At 44.3% G+C, this 27,892-nt stretch overlaps 1 protein-coding gene across 1 annotated transcript in view; it reads right to left on the bottom strand.

Annotated features, from left to right (window-relative positions):
• Positions 1-202: 202 nt before the first annotated feature.
• The window catches only part of MCM9 (minichromosome maintenance 9 homologous recombination repair factor), a 192,011-nt gene continuing 164,321 nt past the window's right edge, over positions 203-27,892 (bottom strand). Inside the window, exons 10-13 of the mRNA XM_029596419.1 lie at positions 26,250-26,453; positions 14,472-14,554; positions 5,445-5,590; positions 203-3,592 (exon numbers count right to left, since the gene is read on the bottom strand). Of these exons, the coding sequence (XP_029452279.1) occupies positions 1,999-3,592; positions 5,445-5,590; positions 14,472-14,554; positions 26,250-26,453 (2,027 nt within the window). The 3' untranslated portion in view covers positions 203-1,998. The remainder of the gene's footprint in view (positions 3,593-5,444; positions 5,591-14,471; positions 14,555-26,249; positions 26,454-27,892) is intronic.

Below are 27,892 nucleotides of genomic sequence, written 5' to 3'. Positions count from 1 at the left end.
TATACGCCAGATAAGACCCAGAGAGTTCCCTTGGAGAACCTGAACTGCCACTGTGAATCTCTGCTCGTTCTTCAAACACCACTGCTGCACCATGGGCAACTCCACAAAGGCTTTCTTGGACTTTTTGTAAAACTTAGGCTCTGATTAGCAATGAGTAGGTCTCAGTGACATACAACAGAATCATGTCTATGATTGCAATTATGTTATTTTATTATGCTTAGTCGATGTCCTAGAGATAAGTCTAACCATTTACTGTGTATGTACTTTGCTACAGTTCATATTGTTTGACAAATCATCACTGGTTATAGTAATGTACCAATTTCCACTCAGCTGAGCCATTCTGTGAAAAACAGAGCAAAATCATATCCGACTTACAAAAGTGAGTACCGGTATATACAATACAAAATATGATTTTGTTTCTCATTTTATTTGTACCCATTTATGATTTAAGTGTTCATAAACTGAAAGACACTGGCCATTATGTGCTGCATGGCAGTGTAAACATCTACTGTCTTCCAAGACCAAGAACAAACAAATCAGAATAACATTAACGATAATTTGCTTGGTGCCCGATTTAGAATTTAAGGTAAAGGTGTACAAAATTGAGCGACTTATTCTTCCTTTTCACTTCCTAAATAATACTAGATCTGCAAGAGGTAAAGGAAAGGAAATTCTGACAGTGCTTTCCTCTCACACACTAGGGTACACAATATTTTTGTTCAAGATGTTTCATTTGCACCAAAGCAGGATTTAGTCAAAGCAATTTCAAAAGTGCAAATGCAGGAATTTTTTTTTTGCATACCTTAAATTTGGGAAAAAATGAAAAAACCCCAAAACAACCCAGTGAACTCAAACATATAGGGTCATGTTTTTGTCCACATCTGAAATTAAGCAGTTCAGTATTGCCTTACCCTAACATAGATCATCATGATAGGCGTATGTCATGTTCTTGATAGTACCTAGTAACTAGGCCCCAATATAACTAATTTTAGGATAAGAAGCAAGAAGCCTCACTCCAGGGCTGGCACGGCCACATGTACATGCCAGTCAGGTGTGCTACTAATACTTAAAGTTGACCGTCACTGTTCGTGAAACTTTAATCTCCTCCCTTACAGAAGGGAAAGCACGCATATCCCTTCCAAACAGTTCACAGGGCACGCTCGCTGCAAGCAGGACACAAACAGGCTCCTTTATTCTTTAGCAATGGCTCTTCCGTGGCACTGAAAGAGAAAGCAGCCCCTAGACAGAAGGATGTCTCCCACTGCCCTCCATTGTCAGAGTCCGAGCTATTAGGGAATGTGACATGAGAATAACTTGCAATGTAATAATGGCAAACTAATTCTCCAGACTACCAATACATTTGTTCTGTCCAAAATTCATGTGATTTTAGCTCTCCCTGCCCCAAACAGCAAGTTCAGTGTAATTTCAATGCTAACTTTTATATCCCTCCTATCGCCTGCCTTTCTGATATTCCTTCCAAACTTACAGAAAACGGTGGTGTGTGGAGAGCAAGATGGGCTGAAAAAATGATCAGCGAGCACATACCTCACCCACAGTCTTAGCATTCGCTTGTGCATGTGGTTTAGCAGATCACTTCTGCTTATCTTGATAAGATGCCAGGAAATTGCAGAAAAAGCAACAAAGTCCCCCAGGAACCTTGTCATTTTTATTCCTGGTTTTTTAATTTGTATCACTGCAATCAGTGATTGCGACCTAATAAACCTCAACCCCAGGCATCTGTTCAGAGAGGTTTGCAATTATGATTTTTAAGCCCATGTTTTTCTGGATGAGTGGATGAAGGCTTGATAGATGAATTCCACAGCAAGGAGGCCTGCAGTCCACCAATCCTGTCTGGTCAACAGGTGCCACTGCAGCTAGAGCGAGTGTCTTACAGAAAGACCAAGCAGTCGTCAGACGTGGAAGATGCACAAGGCCTCACTGACAATGATGGTATTGTAGGGTTTAAATGATGAAGGAAAAAAACAAAACAAAACTGTACTAGGATCTGGGTTTCCTTTTAACCTCTTCGCCCCAGTCAAAATCTAACATGGCATCATCAAAATCTTTGCTGGAAAAGAGAGACTTGCCTAAAAGCACCGGCTTCTTACTGGCCGTCTCCAGCTCAAAGCACTTTCTTGTGCTACCCGTTTTGACAGGTTGATGATCCAGAGGCAGCCCCTGGCTTTCCTTACCGCTGCATGGGACGGGGACAGCAGGCGGATTTTGAGGCCTCGGTTCAGGAGGTGGTGAAAAAGAGAACTTGGCCAGTTTGGCCAGTGTGCTGGAGGACACTTTCCCTTTGCTGGAAGCACCTGATACTTGCAGTTTGTCAGTAGACTTAAGGGGGGCACAGTTTCCTAGATCAGATTTCCCTTCTGTCACAGCGTATCCAGGTGGAACTGCAATAGGCACCTCAGACCGCTTTCGTATCTCTTCTGTTTGCTGTGACTCTCCTGTGTGGCCATGAATTTGTCCGCCCTCAAGTCTTTCTGCCGTTATTTTTCTCAGCCTGGTGGAGGGGTGACAGCCTTGCCTCTGCCCACCCTCTTTATTAGGATTTCCAACTAACTCAACGGGTTTAATGCCCCGGGAATGTGAGGGAGGTGAGGCTGCGCTGCTGGTCTTCTTAGGAGTACACACAAGCCTTGATCTTTTCTTAAATGAAAACCTAGCCAGCTTAGACAGCGGGGTGCTTGAATTTTCACCTATTTCAGGGGTGCGTAAACACGCTTCTTCCTCTTCCATCTGGTCTTGGTTTCTTTTTTTCAAGGGAGGTGGACCCCTGTTGCGTGCAGCGGGAGGAGGATGAGATAGATCATCACTAGCATTCACAGCGCCAGCACACCGTGAAGTATCCATAAAGTCATCTACCTGGTGCGCTGGCATTGATACAGGAGCAGGGCCTACTCTCTTGGGGTCCTCTGCACTTTCAGACCATTCTCGAAGAGAATCTTTGTGCAGCCTCTGCCACTTCTTAATGGCATGCTCAGTAACCATGGAATCAGGCAGGCTGCTGCACCTAGAACCTGAAAGGCTCATGCCGGCTCCTATGAGGCAACTTCCATGGCCTTGTGCCTTTTTCTCAGCGGACAGGGTAGTGGTCTCCTTCCCACACGCAGCACCGAGGCCCATGGTGGTAGGATGCTGCACCAAAGGCCCTTCCTTGGTCTGGCTTAAGCCTATGGTTTCTTTAAACTGGGGTTGATAAGATCCAATACAGAAGTCACTCGGTGCTTTCACGGTTGATCCTTCACCCGGGAGCCTGAGACGTGGCGGCACTTGAACACTTTCTTCATCTTCGAGGGAATCAAACCAGCTAAGGTTCTCCTCATTGCATCTCCTGTTGTCATTCAGACGTCCCGTTCCACTCTTGCTCTCAGGTGCTTGGTTGGATGGAGTCTCTTCCAGATGTATTTCAGCATTCTCCATTGCAGAAGGGGCACTGGTCTCACGGCCATCATCTTGTTCACCTGCTGGTTCTGGCTGTGACACATGGGCTGGGTTTAGACCTGAATCAACACTTAAGGTATTAGGGAAATTCTTGGGGCTTGCATCCTCAGAGTGGGTCCAGAGGGGATTTTCATTCTGTAACCTATGGCACAAAGGAAAAATAAGTGTTTTATTTACTGTATTTTGCACCCTGTACCTTTAGCCTTGGTGGCTTGGTGTATTATGGAAAAAAAGAGATCAGAAATCTTAAAACTGCTTTTCTTAGGGAACACAATAGGGCAATGAGAACTGCAACTCGCCTTGGGTGCCATGAGAGGGGTAATCTATAAATGAGATTTATAAAGTAACATCAAAACTCCATGCCTGCAGAGAGGCGAAAGCAGGATTGGCTCAGTTCAACTCCCTGGACATGGAGCTATACAATCACCCTACAAAGGACCCACTTTCTAGTGACTTCATCAGATAGGCTGAGCACGGATTGCAGTTCTGATATAGAAAAGCATATTTATGTTTAATTTAGTAAATGTGCTTTTGTGAAAGGCGTTGAAATTACAACACATGAACCTGAAACCCTCCATTCAGCTGCAGATCCGGCATAGCATGGCGGCATGAGTGTGCCTGAAACATGTCCCACAGGAACCACAATTAGGGAAGCAGAATTTATTTTCCAAGCTGGGTCAACCCTTGACCTGTCTACCAATACTGCTAAGAGGGGTGAACACAAGTGCCAACTAGGGTGACCAACTGCTCGGTTTTGGACTGGACAACCCGGTTTTCCAGCCTGTTATACAGTGTCTGGTTACATGGGTCCTGCTCCGTAGAAAAGTTGGCAACCCTAGTGCCAACTCTGGTTAGAAATTCAAGAACTCACTACATTCGAGGCACCTAAAAAAAGCATTCTCAAACTGGATTCCCCCTCCTCCTCGAATACTTGTGAATTTTCTGCATACATTTCAGACCGTTTGGAAACATCTCTTAATGGTACTTCTGATGCTCCATGTTTGAAATTGCAAGTTTGGTGCCATGTTACCAGCACTTCCAGAGATCTTTGGGTCCCCTTGCCCTCATTTCCCTTTGATGTTTTGGGGCAGACAGGTGGGGGGAGGGGTTGTTCTTTGCTATTATGCAAATAGAGTGGGAAACATACTGCAAGAGAGAGATTCACACTGCTTTTAAATCCTGCAGTAGAGTGACTTGAAAAGAGAACTAGACTTTTTTGAAAATATTCTGTTGCTGGAATTAAAAGCAAATTCTAGGTGGGAATCTACGACTGAAACCCTACATTGTGATAGCTTTATTCCACCTCGAAGTCAAATAAAGAACCAATGGTGCTATAGGGCAACCACCTTGTTCCAAGGTCACAAGAAACACACAACTCCATCCTGATTTTGAAACAGTTAGAAAGCTCTCTGGGAGTTTTTTTTTTAGTAAAAAACAAAACAAAACAAAAAACTATATCTATGAAAAAGGAGTTGAGAAACTTAGCTAGACTCATCTGTGCCACATGTTCCCCCTCGGGGGCCATTCTGACTGGGTGCCTGCCTGCCAGCAGTCTAATTAGAGGAAGGCTGACTGGCAGTCCTCCTCTTTCTCCACCATTGCTCAGAAAGTGGCAGGGTTACATGGCTGCATCATATCCTCAGTCACCTTCTTCCAAAGATCACATCCCCAATACTCCCAATGACCCTTAGCCAGGTCATGCAGTGCTCAGATTAAAAAGTACCCATGGACCTTGTAGCTATGAGAGCAGTATGAATATTACACTATAAATGTATATGTAAAGAAAAAAAGAGCTGCTTGATACACGTTTCCCGTTATTACTGCAATGCATTTAAAATTCATAGAAATTTGAATTCTGTGAGATTTTCATGCATTCTATCAATACAGTAAATATTTTTGGAACCATGAAGCAAACAGTCCTCCTTTATAGACTGTGGCTTGAGCTGGCTTGCCACGGCAGCTTTTCTTTCCGTACATCTTTAAAAGGTGGTCACCTGTTGAGTCTGTTCAGCTCTTGCCTCAGCACGTCCTGCAGTCCCAGTTTGTCCAGCAGCAGCTCGCACTGTACCCGGTACTGCTCTGTTGGATTCTCAGGGAATGAGGTGTGCAGTGCATTAACCCCTCCAAGAAGGGCACCTCCCTATGCCATAGGAGAAACAGAAAGAGTTTATTGACATTGGCACGTCAGAAAAGGGAGAGTGCTTCAACCAAGCTGCTCCCACATGCATTGAATTTAAGAAATATAAAAACATAGAAACATGATGGCAGAAAAAGACCATTTGGCCCATCCAGTCTGCTCATCTGTCCAATCAATTTAGCATTATAATTCTCATTGCTTCCCTAGAGATCCCCTGTAATTATCCCATGCTTTCTTGAATTCAGATACTGTTTTTGTCTCCACTAGTTCCACTGGGAGGCTGTTCCATACATCTATTACCCTCTATAAAGAAATAATTCCTAAGATTACTCCTGCGCTACCTCCTTTCAATCTCATCACACGACCCATCATTCTAGAGCCTCCTTTCTATTGAAAAGGGCTCACCTCCTGAGCATGGAAACCTTTGAGATATTTGAATGTCTCTATCATATCTCCCCTATCTCGCCTTTCCTCTCGGATATACATGTTTAGACCTTTAAGTCTATCCCCATATGCTTTAGAACAAAGACCACTTGACCATTTTAGAAGCCACCCTCTGGACTGGCTCCATCCTGTTTATATCCTTTTAATGGTGCTATCTCCAGAATTGTACACAGTATTCCAAGTGAGGTCTCACCAGAGACCTATACAAGAACAATGTTGCTTCCCTTTTTCTGCTAATCATTCCTCTTCTAGGCAGCCAAGCATCTTTCTGGCTTTTACCATCCTTTATCCACCTATTTGGCCACCTTAAGATCATCAGATAAATTACCCCAGTTCCCGCTCTTCCTTTGTGCTTAGAAGAATTTCACCTCCAATACCGTACCTTTCCCTTGAGTGTTTGAATCCTAAATGCATTACTCTGTATTTTTTAGCATTAAATCTTAGTTGCCAGATCTTAGGCCATTCCTTAAGCTTTGCTAGAGCCCTCCTCGTGTTTTACACTCCTTCCTGGATGTCCACCCTCTTACAGATTTTGGTATCAGCAAAATTAAACCTTTCCCGACAACCCTTTCGTTATGTCGCTCACAAAAATGTTGAAAAAAAAACCGGTCCAAGAACAAAAACCCTGAGGCACATTGCTAGTAACAACAACCCCTCCTGCATCAAAGGTCTTGAGCCCAGCATCTTGTCTCCGACAGTGGCCAGAACAGGTCACAAGTACCTGACAGAACCCTAAAAGTACATCTATTTCTCATTACTCAATCCCAGAGATAGTAATAGCTTTCTACAGTCTACCTGGTTAAGAATGTTTTATGGACTTTTCCTCTGGGAACTTGTCCAAACCCCTTTTTTAAACCCTGCTATGCTAGTCTCCTTGATCACATCCTCTAGCAACAGATTCCACAAATTGACTGTGTGCTGAGTGCCAAAATACTTTCCAGGATTTGTTTTAAATAGGAACATTGGTTCTTTCCTGCTAATGTTCATTCCTGTAATACCAGAGACCAGTCCAGACAAGTGGGTTATGCATCCCTACCAGCAGATGGAGACAGAGAACAAAACCTTGAGGCACTGCTACATAACCGAGAGTGCCACCTGCAGTCCCTCAGTATTGAACTGTACCTAAGCTAAAGAAGTAGAAACTACCAAACTCCTTGTAGGGCGAACAGGTAAAGCAGGGCTGGAAAACCCTGCTCTGAAGCCTCTATCATCTCCAGCAACACAAAAATTAAGTAGAAAACTCTTACGACTATATTACAACAATTATCAAGAAACAGTCTTCTGGCAGCGATGGGGAGAGCCTCTGGACTGATCTGTGGTATTACAGAAATGAAAGTTAGCAGGTAATAACCAATTTTCCTTTCCTATACATACCCAGATCAATCCAGACAAGTGGGATGTACCCAAGCACCCCTAAACTGGGCAGGAACCCGAAAGACCCGCACGCCACACACACTTACCAAACAATGCATCTTGCTGCCCGTGCACGTCCAAATGGTAATGTCTGGTGAAAGTGTGAAGCGAAGACCACACCACAGCTCTGCAAATCTCTTGGGGAGAAAGTAATTGACACTCTGCCCAAGAAGCTGCTTGTGCTCCAGTAGAATGTGCTTTCAGCCCCTCTGGAACCTTACAACCCTCACGCAGAGCACATAGCCTCCCTAAGCCACCGTGCAATCGTGGCCTTCGAGGCCTTATCACCTTTCTTCTCTCCTCCAAACAAAACGAAAAGATTATCTAAGCGCCGAAAAGAATTAGTGACCTCCAGATAATGCAAGATAATTCAGCGTACATCCAAAAGATGAAGTTCCCTCTGCTGAGGGGAATCCCTGGATCACTCTGGGAAGACCGGAAGATCTACCGTCTGATTGACGTGGAAATAGGATACCACCTTCGGTAAAAAGGAGGAAACTGTCCGCAACGTAACCCCATAGTTAGAAATACGCAGGAAGGGGTCTCTGAATGACAGAGCCTGCAACTCTAAAATCTGCCTGGCTGAACAAATTGCCACCAGAAATACTGTCTTCAAGGTCAGATCCTTCAACGTCGTCCTTCTCAAAGGTTCAAAGGGTGCTCCACAGAGAACCCGAAGAACCAAATTGAGGCTCCAATCTGGACACAATTTCCGAACTGGCAGTTGCAAATGCTTCACTCCTTTCAGAAAGTGAACCACATCAGGATGAGAGGATAACCACCTCCTTCGCACCTTGCCCTAAAGGAACCCAAAGCGGATACCTGTATGTGGAGCGAGATATAGGCCAAGCCCTTAGACAAGCCATCTTGCAAAAAGGATAAAATCTTGTACACATCCACAGATAGGGGATCTATCCGGGGCTGCAGACACCAGAACTCAAAGACCCTGCGGACCCTGGCATATGCTACAGAGGTTGAGGGTCTCTGCACCTGGAAAAAGGTAGAAATCACTTGCTCCGAAAAGCCCTTCAGACGCAAGTGCCCCCTCTCAAAAGCCAAACTGCGAGACAAAAGTGATCCCACTGATCTGAAAACATGGGTCCCTGTGGCAGCAAGCAGGGCAGATGGGCCAATATGAACGGTCCCTCGACTGTGAGATACACAAGATCCGCTAACCAAAGGCGACGTGGCCACTCTGGTGCCACGAGCACCACCGATCCCGGATGTGACTCTATGCACCGTAGGACGCATCCTATGAGGGGCCATGGGGGAAAAACATACAGCAGGATCCCCATCCACCAAGGGCACACCAAGGCATCCAGGCCTCCGCGTGACCTCTCTTCTGCGACTGAAAAATGTTGTTGTCTTTGTGTTGCACTGCGTCACCATAAGATCCAGCTGAGGTACGCCCCATCTGGCACAGAATTGATTCCAAGCTTCCAAGGACAATTTCCATTCCCCCTGGGTCCAACTGCTGCCTGCAGAAGAAATCCACCTGCACATTGTCCACACCCATGACATGAGATGCTGCTATCCTCTCTAGATGTAGTGTATTTGGATTTTCAGAAGGCATTTGACAAAGGCCCTCATGAGAGGCTTCTAAGAAAACTAAAAAGTCATGGGATAGGAGGTGATGCCCTTTTGTGGATTACAAACTGGTTAAAAGACAGGTAACAGAGAGTAGGATTAAAAGGTCAATTTTCTCAGTGGAAACGGGTAAACAGTGGAGTGCCTCAGGGATCTGTACTTGGACTGGTGCTTTTCAATATATTTATAAATGATCTGGAAAGGAACACGACGAGTGAGGTTATCAAATTTGCAGATGATACAAAATTATTCAGATTAGTTCAATCACAAGTGGATTGCGATACATTGCAGGAGGACCTTGCGAGACTGGAAGATTGGGCATCCAAATGGCAGATGAAATTTAATGTGGACAAGTGTAAGGTGTTGTATATAGGGAAAAATAACCCTTGCTGTTGTTACAAGATGTTAGGTTCCATATTAGGAGCTACTACCCAGGAAAAAAAATTTGGCATCATAGTGGATAATACTTTGAAATTGTCAGCTCAGTGTGCTACAGCAGGCAAAAAAGCAAACAGAATGTTAGGAATTATTAAGAAGGAAATGATTAACAAAACGGAAAATGTCATAATGTCTCTGCATGGTGTCCGTGGTCACTAGATCCACACACTTTTCCAGGTTGGAACACGACAGCCACCACGACAGACTGGATCTGGACTCTTGTAGAAGAGATAAAGGCAGATGATACTGCTCTGACATGGGATTCCATCTGGATAAAAAAGCACTTTGTAACAGTCTCATGTGTGCGAGTGCCCAAGGAACAAATTCCAACGTGGAAGTCATGGATCCCAGAACCTGTAAATAGTCCTAGACCATTGGCATCGAAAATTGAAGCAGATGAGACACCCGCGCCTGCAATTTGGTCATTCTATCGGAGGTCAAAGTCACCCTGCCTCACTGGCTATCGAATAGCGCCCCCAGATACTTCAGTGACTGGGAAGGAACCAAGTTACTCTGCCACATTTATCACCTATCCTAGCAACCGCAAGGCGACCATAACTCTCTGGATTGACCTCTGGCACTCCTCGGTCTTTGCTTGAATTAGCCAGTTGTCCAAATAGGGATGGACTAACACTCCTACTCTGCGAAGGGCTGCTGCCACCATCACCATCACCTTTGTGAAGGTCTGAGGCACCATGGCCAGCCCGAAGGGGAGAGCCCTAAATTGGAAATGCTGGCCCAACACTTGAAATGCAGAAAACTTTGATGTTCCCACCGAATGGGAATATGGAGATACACCGCCGTCATGTCCAACGACACCAAGAATTCTTATCTGCGGACCGCTGCCATTACCATTCTTAACATTTACATATGAAATACCGCACTCTTAGAGCCCAGTTTACCTTCTGCAAGTTGAGGATGGGCTGATACGCGCATTCTTTATTGGGCACCACAAAATAAATGGAGTACCTTCCTCGTCCCTGCTCCTCCTTCGGAACAGGAACGATAGCGATGAGGCACAACAGCCTCTACAGAGTTCCCTGCACCGCCTCTCACTTGTTCTGGGAGATGACGTGGGACTGCAGAAAGGCTTCTCTGACAGGACGAGAAAATTCTATTGTGTAGCCATCTCGGATCACTTCTAACACCCAGCGGTCCAATGTAATCTTGCCCACTCCTCGTAAAAGCTAGATAATCTGCCCCCTACCACTTCTACTGAAGAATGGGCGATGCTAGCTTCATTGCGAAGATTTTCTACCACCGGTCCCCTTGGCCGGCACCATCCCTGGCGGGTCTGTGGGCTCCTTGAAAGGACTGCTGACGTCCTGCTGACTGCTTAGTTCCCGTCTCGGCAGCAGGCTTGCCAGACTAGAACCTAAGCGAATCCCAAAACTGGGACCGAGGCGGAAACACCTTCTAGCCAGATTGCCTATCCTCTGGCAACTTATTTCCCTTGGATTTGACCAAAGTCTTCATCAGCTGATCCAAATCCTCCCCAAACAGGAGCTTTCCCTTAAAGTGAAGATTACACAGCTGGGCCTTGGACCACTTTCACAGCCACAAAAGCCTGGAAGCTGCTACCGCTGCGACCATGCTCCTGGACGAAGTGCGGACCAAGTCATAAAGCGCATTGTGACATAAGCTACTCCAGCCTCCAAGCAAGCTGACTGTAGAGCATCCTCATTCCCCAGAGGAAACCTGCTCTTATATCTTCTGCACCCAGCATAGACAAGCGCTCTGCATCATACTACCACAAATCGAGGCCCAGAGACTCAAGGAAGACACCTCAAATAATCGCTTCAATTGAATCTCCAACTTGCAGTCCTGCACATTCCTCAAAGCAGCAGCCCCCACCACTGGGATGGTCATGTTCTTGGTGACCACTGAAACCGCTGCATCTACCTTTGGTACCCACAAAAGCTCCAAGGGCTCTTCCATCAGGGGATAAAGCTTAACCATTGCCCTTCTGACCTTCAGACCCACTTCTGGGGAGACCCACTCCCGGTTCACCAACTTGCAAAACTTCTTAGGCAAAGGAAAGGCATTAGGAAGCCTCTGCAGACCGTCCAGGACCGGGTTCACGCTCTCATTATCCAACTCCTCCTGAGTCACCTTCATCCCCAATTCCTGCAAAATCTGCGAAATGAGTGGACTCAATTTTAAGCAAGCAGACTACTCGAGGGTTATCACCGTCCGACACCAGGAACTCATCTGGGTCCAGATCATCCTTATTCACATCTGGGTCTGCATTTGGGGTTCCATCCGTGTCCATATCTGGGTCAGCACCCTGCAAATCAAGGGGATCCTCCAGTATACCATCAGAGTCCTCCCCATCCCTGAGATCAGCCTCTAAACCTGCTCGACCCAAACCCAGGTGTCGCAATAGGTCCCCGGATCCCTCTGCAGGGACCACCTTGGGATTTTTAGAAGCACAAAAGGGGGCCTCTTCGGATGCTTGAATCACACACCCTTCCTCGCCAGGAAGGCCTTATGTAGGAGTAGAACAAACTCTGGGGAAAAATCTTTGGTGTCTCCAGCCCTTTGATCAGGAAGGCTGCCCTCTGAATCTGCACCCCCATCGAGATCTTCCTGTGCCACAGGCGACAGAGGGAGAGAGGAATCATGGGAATCTCTATTAGGCGCTGAGCCCTGCCCACGATCTCCAGTGGGTACAGCTGTCCCCCGAGATCTCCTGCGGCCACAGCCAGGGTCCCAGACGAACAAAGAGCCTTCTTCTCCAGGGGACCCTCAGAGATCCCTTCATCCCCTGCCTTGCAGCCGAGCACAAGAATTTACTGCTCAGCTGAACAGGCTCTGCAGGCTGCCAAACATGGTTTTGGCGCCATTCCACAAAAGGCATGCTGCAGTATAGGCCCCACACACGGCTCAACTGTCGCATTGCCCGTCCACCGGTCACAACACAGGCCTTGCAGGGTGCACACATGGCAGCAACAGCGCGCGTCTGCCACCAACAAAAATCAGCCTGAGCAGTGCGTGGGGAAACAAACCACACCCACGGTCCCTTTGAGTCGAGCCGCCATTTCCCTCACCACCCCTGGGTCCCCCCACAGCGAGGGAGAAGGGAGAAAAAACCCCCCCAACCTTCCCTTCTTGAAGTGCCAACAGCTTCCGCTGTCACTGAGGCACTCACCGCCCGACTGTTCCCTTAAGCCGCGGCAAGGAAATCAAGACCTCTTTTTTTTTTTTTTTTAAACAGCTTAACTGAAAGACAACAGGGTACTTCCCTAACAGACTGGTGAAGACTTAGGTGGAGGCATCTGTGACCCTGAGGGAGCCAATCCCTTGGCTATCAGGACCTCCAGCCAGCCTAGGAGGAACACCAGCCAGGGGCTCGCAACCCCCCCCAGTCGCCCTGCTCCACCTGAGGGATGGTCCATGAAGGAGCCTAACACCTCAGGGAGCCTTCGAAACTTCAGAAACCACTTCACTCTCTCAATTTGGTCAGACTGCAGGTTGGTACTTTTACCATCTGCTGAAGACAGAGAAATACCGAGGGACTGCAGGTGGCACTCTCGGTTATGTAGCATTGCCTCAAGCTTTTGTTCTCTGCCTCCATCTGCTGGTAGCAATGCATAATCCACTTGTCTGGACGGATCTGGGAATGTACAGGAACTGCTGATCTGTCCCCAAGTTTCAGCATTATTTGAAAGGATGAATAACCAGTCTGATTACTTGCTCCACACCTCCCTCTTGACTTTATAAACTTCTATCATGTCTCCTCAGCAGTCTCTTTTGTTGCGTTCCTCTGCACCTTTTCAACTTCTGCTCTTATCTTTTTTTGAGATGGGGCAACCAGAACTGCACAAAATACTCAAGATGCAGTTGCACCATGAATCGATACAGAAGTAATATGATATTTTCTGTTTCATTGTCCATTCCTTTTCGGATCACTCCTAACATTCTATTTACGTTTTTGACTGCTGCCACACATTGAGCTGATACAAAGCTAGTCTTTATTTTTGTTCTGGCCATTTCCTTCTGCTTCTTTTTACTGCCAGCTCAATCACAACCAGGGTTGGGATCTGGCACTATTCGCCCTTATTAGCAGCTACCCAGGGAATTGCCCTCATTTTCTATTCTCTCCCAACTTAAATTTAGCCCAGTCTTTGCAGAGACAATCCTAGGTTGGGTGTCATTCACCAGGACTCCTCCTGGAACCCTGCGACCGCGGGTCCTGAATCTGGCCACTAGGTGTCACACGTCGGCAATGACCATGACTCCACTTTCTCTGTATCATCTCTAGCCCCAGCTGACCCAGGAAGTCGAAGACCTGACCTGAAGATTGAACTGGGAACCTTTCACATGGCAGTGCACAGCCACCGGGCTGGCCCCTACATTGAGGGCTAGTCTGTCTGTAAAATGAGTCAGCAGTGTTATAAAACAAGCAAGCAAGCAAAGAAAGTTCATCAGTCGATGGAACATTTACATCATGTCTGGTAACCTGTGATGGCCACTTCACATTACAGAGTAGTGGTCCTCATCAATTCAAAGCCTTCTTTTCTAGCTACTGGAGGAGTGATGTGGGCTCAGGGTTGCCAACTCATAAAAAAAAAAAAAACACCCCACATATATATTTTTTGACCCAGTGGTTTCCTCCTGCTCCTAAGGGCCTTCAGTTCAACTGGAACCAGGGCTGGGATCCTGATGTCATAAGCTTTTGCTTGCAACTACCCAGGGATTTTTCCCTATTTTATATCCCCACAAAAATACTTTGCTATAATTCTGACAAGTTCAAGGGAATCTCCCTTCAAAAAGTATTAGCAAATGTATCTACTTTCTCCAGAAAGAAAATAAGATATAACCTGCAACTTGATTTACTGTTGTTTATTTCAGTTACTGCCCTGTGAAAACTTCCAAATTCATGTTGGTGTAATGGAGATATTTCCCATTAGGTTAAGAGAATGGTGAGGGTTTTCTTCAATTTGCTTGAACTTTATAATTCAAAATGGCACCAAAGGCTAGGTCCATCGGGCATACCAACCTGCATGGAGGACTCCATCACAGAGACCACTGTTATAGCATCTTCCACCGTCACAATGTCCCGAAACATCAGGCGTGCATGGGCTAGAAAAGAAACAGGAAAAAATAAGATGCTAATATTCCATAAAACGAGGGGAGTAAATTTTCGACACATGTCAGTCCAGAGATATACAATTTTTTTTTTTAAAGCAATACGACTCCCCTATCTAAAAAAAACATTCAACTTCTTGGTGCTTGCTTAGAGGATTGTTTTTGAAGATATTTGCTGCTTAATGCAGCAGTACTAGCAAATATGATTGTTTACATTACTCAAGAATAGTTCAACAAATATCGAGACCTGCTGTTTGTATCATTCTAACATTTGATTTCATTCCTGAGAAGGCATCAGTGTTCAAAGGTCTTGAAAGCTTCTCCTAACAGCTTCCACGAGGAATCTAAGTAAATGAATGCAATGCCACAGAGCCACGGGCCCCTCTCCTAGTGAGTCTCTTCAGCTGTTGATTACATGCTGGCACTCCTGAAAAGGTGATAGTGTTTCATCTACACTGCTCTCACAAATGCATACATACAGGTAGTCTGATAACTGTCAAACAAGTCAGCAGTGAACACAGGAAAATCTTTGGCATGTCTACTAGCCCATGATGGCCATCATACATTAGGGAGCAGTGGTCCTTGCCAATTTGAGTGTCTCTTTTTTCCGCTTTTGGAGGAGTAACATGGGCTAGTTAGCACCCAAGGGAAATTTACAATTGGAAGAATGTTTACAAGTGAACCACTACTACCTCCCAATGCTTACTGCTCTAGTACATACATTAGACCTTTGGCTAACTCAGCATCTGGTAAAAGCTGCACAAAAAAATGTCAGCTAAGCTCAAATTGCATGGCGCTGGGTGTAGAGAACTATTACTGGATGCAAATGCCACGCGGTGAGTGCAGCCGCACCCCCGGAACGGCAATAGGCCTATCAGAGGGCAGCTAGAAGCCCTTTAAATCAAAAATCCTCCCGGCGGCGTCCCTCTTTCGTCCTCCTGTGCCCGGCAACGATCCGCTCTCCCTCCCTCCTCCTCTGCTGGGGCTCGCGCGGCCCACTCGGGGCAAGAGCCCGCTCACCCCGATCGGTGAGCCGTGCAGAGGAGGCACCAGCGGCAACGAGAAACTAAAAATTAAAAAGTTCCTATAACGAATAGGAGAGGGCAGGAACAAAGAAACCCTGATGCCACGCCAACCATTAAAGACTCCACTCAGCAACTGTATATTTCGGATTGTGTATATATACTGTACTATTGTATATAATTAACCTCCTCTTTCTCTCTCTATTTTCCTCCTCCCAGTTATCAGCCCCTGTTAATTGTAACTGCATCTCTTCATCACGTTTATTTATGTTCTTGGTTGTTTCTTCACACCCCTGTTTCATGTAAACCGGCATGATGTGAACGCTTTCATGAATGCCGGTATAGAAAAACCTTAAATAAATAAAATAAATAAATAAATAAATAAATGTTATTACTTCAATTTATTTAAAATAATCATGGCTCATTCTAGGACCTATCCCTCAGTTGTCCCTCTAGTTCCTCCTCTTGCACAGGATCAATGGATCTGAGAGCCATAGAAGCTCAGAAGACAGTCAGAAGAGCAGGGGTTGGAAAACTAAAATATTTGTTTCTAAAGGCTCTCTGGCAGTGCTGTAGATCTGTGCCTCAGCACAGATGGCTTCTTGTCAGTTATGCCGATTTGCCACTTCCAATCTGAAAACTTCTGGGGGCAAATGTGGATAGCTATGTGTTGTTACTTGACTCTGGATCTGACTCTGAGATCCCCACAATAGATCCCCACAGGTACAAATTTCACACACATCAAACTTACTACTTCCAGTTGTGTAGCGAGCGTGTTCAATTAAATACATTTTTTTAAAAAGGCAGCCCTATTTGGATAGACTGCAGTGACAATCTTCAGTTGCCTATTTCTTTCACACATTCATTCTGATGAACAAAAGAATAAATATATGAAAACATATGCGAGGAGAAAAACCTCCAAAATCATGAAAATAGAACAAAACATCAAAATATCAGGACAAAGAGACGGCGGTTACTACCCCAAACCAAATGTGCCTGATACTTCACTTTCGATGCACATCCAGCATGGCTCTCTGCTTCAACAGCATGGGAGAAGACTGATACTTCACGCATATCCAGCATAGCTCCCTGCTTCAACGGCAGGGGAGAAGAAAAACAACCAATAAGGGCTGTATAACATAGTCTGGGTAAAACAAATAAGCATGGGTGTAGCTTGCTTATTGCGGTGGCTACTACCCCTACTAACCCTAACTAATCAAGCTAGATATTTCACTTGGATGCAGCTCCATCACTGCTCTCTACATTAAAGGTGGGGGTGGAAGGGAAATAGAACCAAGAGCTAAGAGAAACAGATAAGTATGAGAGAAAAAATGTGTGAAGCTTGCTGGGCAGACTGGATGGGCCATTTGGTCTTCTTCTGCCGTCATTTCTATGTTTCTATGAAAGGGACCTGAGGCTTTATGTATATACAGGATAGAAAGACTGATGATTCGACAACTCCAAAACGGCCCAACGTCCCGGGAGAGTCCTGGACTGGTATAGCAGGATTCATGTGAGCCTGATGTCAGTTCCTACCATTTTGCCAGGCACTATCATAAAGAGCAAAATTACTTAACATAGAGATAGAGATACTGAACAAAGCCAAGAAGGATTTAGCCAAGGGATTTCTTGCCTTACCAATCTGCTACATGTTTTGGAAGGTGTAAATAAACATGTGGATAAAGGTGAGCCAACTGATAAAATATATCTGGATTTCCAGAAAGCATTTGAAAAAAAGTTCCTTATGAGAGATTTCTGAAGACATTAAAAAAAGTCATGTGATAAGTGAATTGGGAACTGGTTAAAAGAGAGAAAACAGAGAGTAGGGCTAAATGGTCAATGTCCTCAATGGAGAAATGTGAGTAGTGGAGTGCCCCAGGGATCTGTTCTAGGACCACTGCTTTTTAACATTTATAATTAACCTGGAAATGGGAACAATGAGTGAGGGGATCAAATTCGCAGATGACACAAAATTATTCAAAGTTGTCAATTCACAAGAGTACTGTGAAAAATTGCAAGAGGCCTTTGCAAGACTGGGGAGACTGGGCATGCAAATGGCTGATGACATTTAATGCGAACAAGTGCAAAGTGATGCACATAGGGAAAAGCAATCTAAACTATAACTATACACTGCAAGGTTCCACATTAGGAGTTGCCACTCAGGCAAAGGATCTAAAATTATCATGGATAATATGTGAAAAGCCTTTGCTCAGTGTGTGGTGTCTGCCAAGACAGCAAATAGAATACTAAGAATTATTAGGAAAGGAATGAAGAATAAAACAGAGAATATCATAATGCCGCTGTATCACTCCATGGTGCAACCACATCTTGAGTATTGTGTGCAATTCTAGTCACATTTCAAAAGAGATATAGCAGAATTATACAAGGTACAGAGAAGGGCAACTAAAATGATAAAAGGATGTGATGATTCCCTATGAGGAAAGGCTAAAGAGGTTATGGGTCTTCAGCTTGGAGAAGAGTTGGCTGAGAGGAGATATGATAGAGATCTATAAAATTATGAGCAGAATGGAACGGGTGAATACAAATCAGTTGTTTACTCTTTCAAAAAGTACAAAAGACTAGAGGACATGCAATGAAGTCACTAAAGTAGTAAATTTAAAACACATGGGAGAAAATATTGCTTTTACTCAATGCATAATTAAACTCTGGAGTTCGTTGCCAGAGGACATGGTGAAAGCTATTAGTGTAGCTGGATTTAAAAAAGATTTGAATAAGTTCCTGAAGGAAAAGTTCATAAACCATTAAAGTGGAATTGGGAACATTTTTTATTTATTTAGATTGTTTATATTTCCACCTTTTACCCCTGGGATAAGCAGAATGGAATCTATTTACCTTTTGGGATCCTGACAGGTATTTGTGACCTGGATTGGCGACTTGAAAACAGGATACTGGGCTTGATGGAACTTGGTGTGACCCAGTATGGAAAGAAACTTAACAGGTAAACATTTCTCCTTCCATTTCATTCTGCTACAAAAGTCCAGTCCACATAGGTGGGAAGTACTAAAGCCCAACTAAATAGGAAGAAGGAAGAAAGGACCAGCTCCTCATTAGCAAAAACATCCAACCGAAAATGCTCCACAAAGGAATGCAAGGAAGACCAGGTCACAGCCTTAAAAATGTCTGCAAGTGCAACTGCAAGAAGAAGATTGTGCTCTTATATAGTGATCACGAATAATCTCCGGGGCCTGTTGGCCCTTAAGCAAATAAGCCAACATAATGGTGTCTTTGATCCATCTAGCCAATGTAGACTTAAGAACATAAGATATGCTATATTGGGTCAGACCAAGTTCCATCAAGCGCAGCATCCTGTTTCCAACAGTGGCCAACCAAGTCACAAGTATCTGGCATGTACCCAAACATTAAGAAAAAAAAACCATAAGAAAACATAAGAAAACATTAATAGCAGTTTATGGACTTCTGCTCTAGGAACTTATCCAAACCTTTTTTAAACCCAGTTACACTAACTGCCATAACCATATCCTCTGGCAATGAATTCCAGAGCTTGATTATACATTTAATGAAAAATAATTTTCTCTTATTTTGTTTTAGATGAGCTATTCGCTAACTTCATGGAGTGCTCCCTAATCCTTGTATTATCCGAAAGAGTAAATAACTGATTCATATTTACCCGTTTCAGTTCTTTCATGATTTTTAGACCACTATTATATCCCGCCTCAGCCGTCTCTTCTCCAAGATGAACAGCCCTAACCTCTTTAGCCTTTCCTTATAGGGGAGCCATTCCATCCTTTTATAATTTTGGTCGCCCTTCTCTGTACTTTCTCCAATGTAACCATATCTTTTTTGAGATACAATTTAGAGGCCACCTCGCCCTTGCGTAGCCCTCCAAACACCACAAACAGCTTGTCTATACAAAGAAAAGAATTAGTTACCTCCAAGTATCTGATTATCGCCCTACAGACATCAAAACACCTCAAAGATTTATTAGGGCCATGACATTCTTCCTTTGAAAAAACCAGAATGGAAATAGACTAATTGTAAATATAATGCTGGGATCACCTTTAGAAGAAAGGAGGGACACAAAGAAAGTAGTTTAAATCAATGGAAAGGAAAGGGTCCCTGCAAGACAAAGTCTAGATCTCTGAAATTTGACAAGCTGAACAGATTACTACCAGAAAGATCACTACCAGAAAGATCATCTTAATGGAAATATCCTTCAGCATCACGTGCCTCAAAAGCTTGAAAGGAGGACCAAATTAAGGTCCCACTGAGGAACCAAAGTCAAAAAAAGAGGCATGCAACATCTTAACCCCCGAAGACACCTAGAGGCACCTGGAGTGACAAACTCTATGAATCCGGTCCCTATAACAGGAAATAGCCATGAGCTGTACCTTCAAGGAATTTGGTTCTAACCCTTTTCTAAGCTTTACTGAAGAAAGTCCAAAGTCAAGAAATATCCACACACCAAGGAGAAACTGAAGAATCCTTACAGAATGCCTCGTAACGTGCCAAATTCGAATATAAGCTAGAGAAGCTGAAGTCCTAAGGGTTTTCAACAGAGTGGCAATGACAGAAGAGGAGAAGCTTCTCTTTTTCAAGCATGCTCTCAAGAGCCAAGCCATAAGGGAAAACTGAACCAGATCTTCCATGATGATGGGACTCTGGACCAAAAAATTCCCAGGCCACTGGAAGATGCCGATCTGAAATTTTACTAAATCTGAGTATCATGGCATTCACAACCAATCTGGAGGTATCAGGATAACCTGGCTGGTTTCCAATTCTATCTTGCAAAGAATTCTGTCAATAAGAGGCCATGGAGGAAAGAGATAAAGTAACTCCCCCAAGGGCCAAGGCTGAATTAAGGTACTTATGCCCTCAACGCTGTACTCCCTGCAATGAATTTCTGAACCTTTGTATTTCTGTGTATCACCAATAAATCAATGTGAGGCAATCACCTCCTGAGAATATGTGCCTCTTGATTCAACTCCCACTCGTCCAGATCCAGCAGATTCCTGCTCAGGTAAGCTGCTTGCACATTGTCTTGATCCGCAGTGTGTAATGTGGATAGAAGCTGGAGATGTTTTCTGCCCAAGGAAACAAAAGGAGATTTTTCTCCTCTCACACACCTAGACTTATGGTTCTCCCCTGCCTGTGGATGCATTCCATTGCTGTTGCATTGTCAGAAAGAACCCTCGACTGCTTGACTCCTGAGTAAAGGGAGGAAGTGACACATGGCCAATTTTATTGTCTGGTGATGGACCAGGCTGCTTCCAGAGTCTCTGAATCACCTGGCCCAGGCAGAGATCTCCCTACCCTAACAGACTCGCAGCCATCATGATTAAAATGCAGGAGAGAGTCGCTAGGTCTGATCCCCTGAATGAGGTTCTGGGGAACTATCCACCATTGAAGGTGACTCTTTACTGACACTGATAAAGGAAACTGGAATTCATAATCCTGAGACTGAGGGAACCATTGCAACAGCAGGGAGAACTGAAGTGGACGCATGTGAGCTCTAGCCCACAGAACTAAATCTAGAGTGGCAGCATGGAATCAAAAAGCTGGAGCTAATCCCAGGCTCATGGAGCATTCAGAGAGACCAATCTCCTCACCTGCTGAATCAGCTTGCCCACTCTGTCCGCTAAAAGGAATACCTGACCCTACTGTAAGCTGAAATGCGCCCTAAGGTTCTCCAGAGTTTGAGCAGGCCAAAACTTGCTCATCATGAATCTGATTACCCAAGCCTTCTAAAACTTGGACCATTTGAACTCTTGTTTGAAAGGATTTTGCCCTGATCAACCAGTCATCCAGATAAGGATACACCATAACACCTTTCTGATGCAATAGCTTGGTGAAGGTTTGCAGTGCCGCCAACAGATCAAAAGGAAACATCCTGTATTGAAAACGTTCGTTTAGGATACAAAAAACAGAGATACTTCTAATCTTCCTCTCTGACAGGAATAAAAAAGTAAGCCTCTGCCAGATTCAGAGAGACAAGGAACTCCCCCTTCTACACTGCCATGAGAACAGAGCAAAGAGTTTCCATGCAAAAATGCAGAAAACGAAGACTGCGGTTTACACCCTCCAGATTGAGGATGGACCTAAAGTCCCATCCTTGAGTGGCACCACAAAGTAAATTGAATAACAGCCTGCTTGTACAGGGGAATTGGAAATACAGCCTGCAACTGCTGAAGTGTCGCAAACCACAATTTGATTGGCCACTGAACAAGGAGAATCCTAAAGGTGTCAGAGATGGGAGCGATAATCTCCAAGGTGTAATCCTGATGAACCACCTCCACCACCCATTGATCCAATGTTATCTGGACCCACTCCTGGAAAAACTGCTGCAAGCATCCACCCACATGGAGAACCAGGGAATGGATCCACTGCCCCAAAATGAAAGGCTCTACTAGTTCCCAAAGAGTAGATGGAGGCAGGCCTTGGCTACCTAAAGCCTCAAAAGGGAACTGATCTCTTTCTTTCAAGATCTGCCAACTGTGAGAGGAGTAAAAGAGGGATTGCCTACCAGTGCTATTCCACCTGGTATCCCTGAAATTACCCTGACCTACTTGTCTTCTGCGAGCCTTTACAGCTTTGACTCTCTTAGGTTCTTGACCAGCTGCATCAGATCGTCCCCAGACATGGGTTTCCCTTTAAATGGAAGCTTACCCAACTGAGACCTAGACCAGGATTCTCCAAGTTACAACTCCAAAGCAGCCTTCTGGCTGCAACAATCAAAGCCATGGATCTGGAAGAACTCCAGAGAAGATCACAGAAAGCATCGGCTTAAAAGGCTGCAGCTGACTTCATCCTGGCTGTGTCCTCGCTTTCTGGGAGCTGCTGAATCCAGTGCAAGAGCGCCTGAATCACCAAACTGTCGCAAATAGAATTTTGCACTGCAAGTGCTGAAGAGATAAATGGATGCTTCAAAGAGATCTCAAAATCCCTGTCCTAAGGATCCTTTAGAGACATATTCCCCTCCACTGATATAGCTGTACATCTAGTAACCGCGGTACACAGGTATTCACCCAAGAAACCTGGAAGAAACGCAGATACAACTTTAGGAGATTATAACTCTTCTGGAACTGTTCTCTGGGGATTTCCACACATCCAGCACCATATCCTCTATTTCAGAGTGCAATGGAATGGCTTTAGTGTACTTTCAGACCCCCTTAATTATGGATCCCAAACAGGTGGTTCCTCAACCTTGATATCAGTGATTCAGAGATTAGAAGCCACCTGAGCAATGAAGACCGTGGTCTCCTTCCTAAGGAAAAGGTGAATGACAGAATTACCTTTCTTATCCAAAGGCACCTTGCTTTACTCCAAGGTAAAATAACTGGTGGAATCCAAATGATCTTCCGGATGTTCCTGGTTCCCCGTCCCAATCAGGATGTGGTCCTCAGCTGCTCAGATGGGACATGTACTAGGAACCTGATCTCTGGGCTCAGATGTAGATGCCCCCCGCTGAGGATTTGATCAGCCCCTCAGGCCTTTTGATTGCACAAAGGGCCTGATGGAGAAACCCATAAATAAAAAGTCAGGTGAAAAACTCCTAGATTCATTAACCTGTATTGAAGGAGCCTTGTTTAAAATTTCCTCCATAGGAATCAAAGGAGGGGGACCATCAGAAACCTCAGAGGCAATAGCAGGTTGCTGCAGAGGGAAAAGCAGTGCCCACAACAAAATGGTCGATGCTCCTGCCAAAACCAGACTTCCCACATTCTCAAATCTTGGCATCGCTTCCATAAACAGCTCCAGGGCTCCAAGACAGGAGCAGTGATCGGCGATCCAATGCTCCTGGAAGACTCTCCAGGGATTTCAACATTTCGGACAGAAGCTGAGCAGAGCAGCTCTATGGCAGTGGAGATGCACCTACAACCACAACCACCTTCCTGCTGCAGAGGTCAGCAGGAAGGCACAACAGGCAGCAAAAATGACCTTCCTTTCCAGAAAGCACTTACTTTCTCCTGAAGAACAGGTCAGCTTCAGCCGAACATCTCCCACTGCCCTTGCAGAACTCAAAGGAAAAAGAGAGAGGACCTTCAGCTTAGAGGCTCCATTTGCCTTTTTCTTTCCCCAGGAACAAGAGGAGGTGGGGTGGGGTGGTGGGAGGCACAAGTACTCTATCCTAAGCATAGAAACTCTCCTACTCTCTTTGAATGACATGATACTAAGAGGATTCGACAAAGGCAAAAAATACCTACTCATTCTCCTTGACCTCTCAGCTGCCTTTGACACAGTAAAGCACAATATACTCCTAGAACGACTGACTGAAATTGGTTTAACTGACACCACCTTAAAATGGTTCTCATCCCATCTATCTGACAGAACCTACCAAGTATCAATTAACAACCCATCCAAAAAGATTAACCTCAACACTGGAGTTCCCCAAGGATCAGCATTATCGGCCACTCTATTTAACATATACCTTCTTCCCATTTGCCAACTACTAAAAGATAATGGAATCACCCACTTCCTCTACGCTGACGACATTCAACTTCTAATTCCCATCCAAAATTCAATCGAAGAAACGTACAACGAAACATCTGCTCTACTTGTCTCAAATAAACATCTCCTAACATCACTGAAACTCATAATCAACAAAACCAAAATAATCCTCATGGACAAAAAACCCAATCCAACTCCACCACCCCTACTATTACTTGACAATCAAATGAACTCAATACTCCCTGTCACCCACACCAGAAACCTAGGAATTATTATTGACAAAGAACTTTCATTCAAGAATCATATATCAAACAAAATCAAAGAGGGATATCACAAACTACTAACCCTAAGATGTTTGAAACCATTTCTTAACCCTTATGACTTCAGAACTGTTTTACAGCTACTTATTTTCTCAAACATCAACTACTGCAACTCCCTACTGATTGGAACTCCATCTTCCAACCTCAAACCACTCCAGATTTTGCAAAATTCAGCAGCCAAAATTCTGATAGGAACAAAGAAGAATGACCACATAACGCCTATACTGATTTCACTACACTGGCTTCCAATTAAAGCCCGAATTGAACACAAATCCATGACCATCATACATAAATTACTAAACAATTAACATCAAGGTCAGTCTGGCTTAAACATAACCCCCCAGAATCCCCAAAGAAGCTTACGTTCAAACAACACAAGCCGTTTAAATGTCCCCCCCATCAGAGATGTTCATTTGACAACAACCAGAGAAAGAGCTTTTTCCATTGCCTGCCCTAAAATATGGAACTCCCTCCCAAAAGATTTGAGAACCCAACCCAATCTCAAAACTTTCAAAAAAGTTCTAAAAATGTGGCTGTTTCACAAAATCTAGATTGACACTCAAACTTCACAACATCCTAACACCCAAAGGAACTACCAACCAAATCCACAAAATAACTTGTCTCCAACCAGCACCAAACGAACCCTCCTCACTCAAAAATGATTTTCTTCTGGACTATAAAAGATTAACTTTTTGTTTAATATGTATCCTGTTATACCTTAATTCGCAATTGTAAAGAAAATTACACTCTTAATCTTGTAAACCATTGTGATGGCTTTACCGAATGACGGTATATAAAACTCAACAAATAAATAAATAAATAAAATAAATATCCTCTAAGATAAAATCTGCTTCTCCTCAATTACAACTCTCCATTCCAAATTTTTTTTTTTAATCAAAAGAGAACAGAGAAAGGAGAGAGTCCCACCACCATCACCACCTCCTCAGGGTCTACAAAGTCCCCCTCTGGGACTGGGAGCTCCTGAACAGTGGGCTCTCACTGCTGGGAATACCAGTGGCCTGGCCCTAGTCCTACTACAGAGTTTCTCCAGAAACCCTGCTGCACCACCAGTGAATCCTACCCTCTGCTGGAGGCAGAGAATACTGGATTTTCTCTACGCTGCACCACCTATAAGTAGGGGCTATGATGTCAAAGAGGAAAAAAAAACCCAGTGTGCTCTTGAGAGGCAGGATGAGATGGAATGTGGGATTTAAAAGAGGTTTGGACAAGTTCTTGGAGGAAAGGATCCATAACACATTAGCCAAATAGACTGAAGAAAGCTATTGCTATCCCTTGAAGGAACAGGAAACAGATCTGTTTTGTGCGATCTTGTGAACCGGACTGGCCACTGCTGGAGACAGGATGCTGAGTTTGATGGATTTAGGTCTGACCCAGCATTTCATATCTTATGTTCAGCAGGTAACTCTGTGAAACTCTTACACTGGTTTTAAGAGTTTTTATGTTCAGACCAAAGGGTTGTTTCAATTTGTTTAAAAATCAAATGCTGTTTATTTTGTTTAAAGCTAAGAGTTTTCCTCAATGTAAAAGTTGAAGGCTTTCCCCCTTTTTTTCTAAAGCCAGGTGCTTTCTATTATGTTTAAGCCAGTGGCTTTCCTTCTAAGATAGTCACTTGCGAGATATTGGAAGCCCTGAATGCTAATGTAAAAACTCTTACCTACAGAGCCAGAATGTTTACTGTACCTCCCTGAGTTTGTCCTTCAGCTAAAGACTACCTTGCTAGCTGCATCCTAATCTCTGCCTCTTAAGTTTATCAGTTCCCTGGCTCCCTTTCAGAGTCTCTCCGAGTCATATACAGTGTCACATCACAAGGAAACAGAGATGTCAAATAAGCCAGGATGAGTCTAAAGCCTCCCTCCAGACAATGGATCCCAGCTTCTTAGATGGGGAAACATTGCTCACCCTCTGCCAGACGGATCAAGCTCTCCAACAAGCGGATGGTGGTGCGGGCTGCATTTCTCAAGTCACTCTGGCGCTGCATCTGATAATAGCGGGCAAGAATCATATTGGCCTCATCAGACATTTTGGGTTGTAGGTTCTTTATGAGGCAGAAGTAGACTTTCATCTTCTCCATGCTCCACAGCTTTTCAGATGCGCTTGGACAACCTGCAGAGCAAGTGCTTGGTTAGAATCTACATAATGCACACAAAAAAACCATAGGAGTTCTCTTTACACAGACTGCTTTGGATCAATCTGCTTTTTAAGAGCCACGTGCAGGTTTTACACAAGCATGGCTAGAAAGTGAAGGAAAGCCTGCACACTTTTCATAGGACATCTGTGCTTCAGTGTCCTCTTCCCTGCACATGAAGCTTTCCATTTCATTCCAGAGTCAGCTGTGGCTACAGTCAGCGCACAACATGACCGCGTACTGCTAAATACCTGTCCTGCAGGAGGACTGGGAGCACTGCTATACAGCAATCCCAGATCCTGTTTGCCCAAGGAACTGGAGCCTGAGCTGAGCGTGAACCTGAGCTACTCATTATAGCATATGGTGTAACTGCTGAGGAAAGGTACAACAGAAACCGAAACAGAAAAACAGGCTGGTCCTCTCTACGAAATGCTCAGAGAAAAATCACAGCCTTTCAAAAGAAAACCAGCAAACTGAAAATGACCTAAGTACAACTGATATGAGTATGAACCTATTGCTCCTCATGTTCTGTAAACCTCCTCCAAGACCCCTGCAGATTTCTCGCTGTTTCTTGGCAGCTTGCGTTGGTCATCTTTCTTTTGGTGCTTGTATAAAGTGCTCGGTCTGTAGGTAATGACTGCTTGTGTTGAGGTTTGCCTATAATAAGTGCTTGTGCTGGGAAAATAACTCTGTCTCTCCATGCAATAAGGGCCTGTGTTGTGCTTTCTCTGTAATGGGTGCTTGTGTTTTGGGAGGCTCTCTATATAGGGAGAAATAGCAGGCACCACAATCCTGCAATTCCCCTAGCTGTAACTGCACAACTTGTAAATGGTGTCCTGCTGTAATGTATAGACACACATCAACAACAGCAACAAAAAAAGCAAAAGAAGGAATATTGTCTACAGCTAGTAATGATGCTCCAATAAATGAAGCCTCTTAATATCAAGGTATTGGCTAATGGGAAAATGTTGATAACATGTAAGTCAATATAAAACAAAAACTGACAGCATCAAAGCACCAGAGCAGAAAGGCACTGAGGGCACTCTTGGGAAATTTGCCAGAACATGAAGGAACTGAGCAGTTTTTTGCGTTAGTCAGAGTGTGCAAATGAGGGCTATAGGACCCAGTTCTTGCTCCAGCAATTAAATTTATCTGCCAGAACACCTCACAGCGACCATAAACACGTGTGGCAGAGTTGTTGATTATAAGCAGCATTTCAATGTCTAAGCTCCTGTTATATGACAAACTGCCTGGAAAAAATAAATAGTAATTTTCAGGAAAATAAGCAACTTTCGATAAGGGGAGGGCAATTTTCAAAAACTAGTTCTCTATGTTTTATGAATCAAGATGAAATGTTTTTAATGTGTGGAACTGAATATAAGGGTTGTTTATGGTGACTTTGATGTTATTGTTTTTA

The sequence above is a fragment of the Rhinatrema bivittatum genome, chromosome 3 (assembly GCF_901001135.1).
Source record: "Rhinatrema bivittatum chromosome 3, aRhiBiv1.1, whole genome shotgun sequence".
Classification (NCBI taxonomy): domain Eukaryota; kingdom Metazoa; phylum Chordata; class Amphibia; order Gymnophiona; family Rhinatrematidae; genus Rhinatrema; species Rhinatrema bivittatum.
Note: the sequence above shows the minus strand (reverse complement) of the source record. Positions and strands in the feature narration are given on the sequence as shown.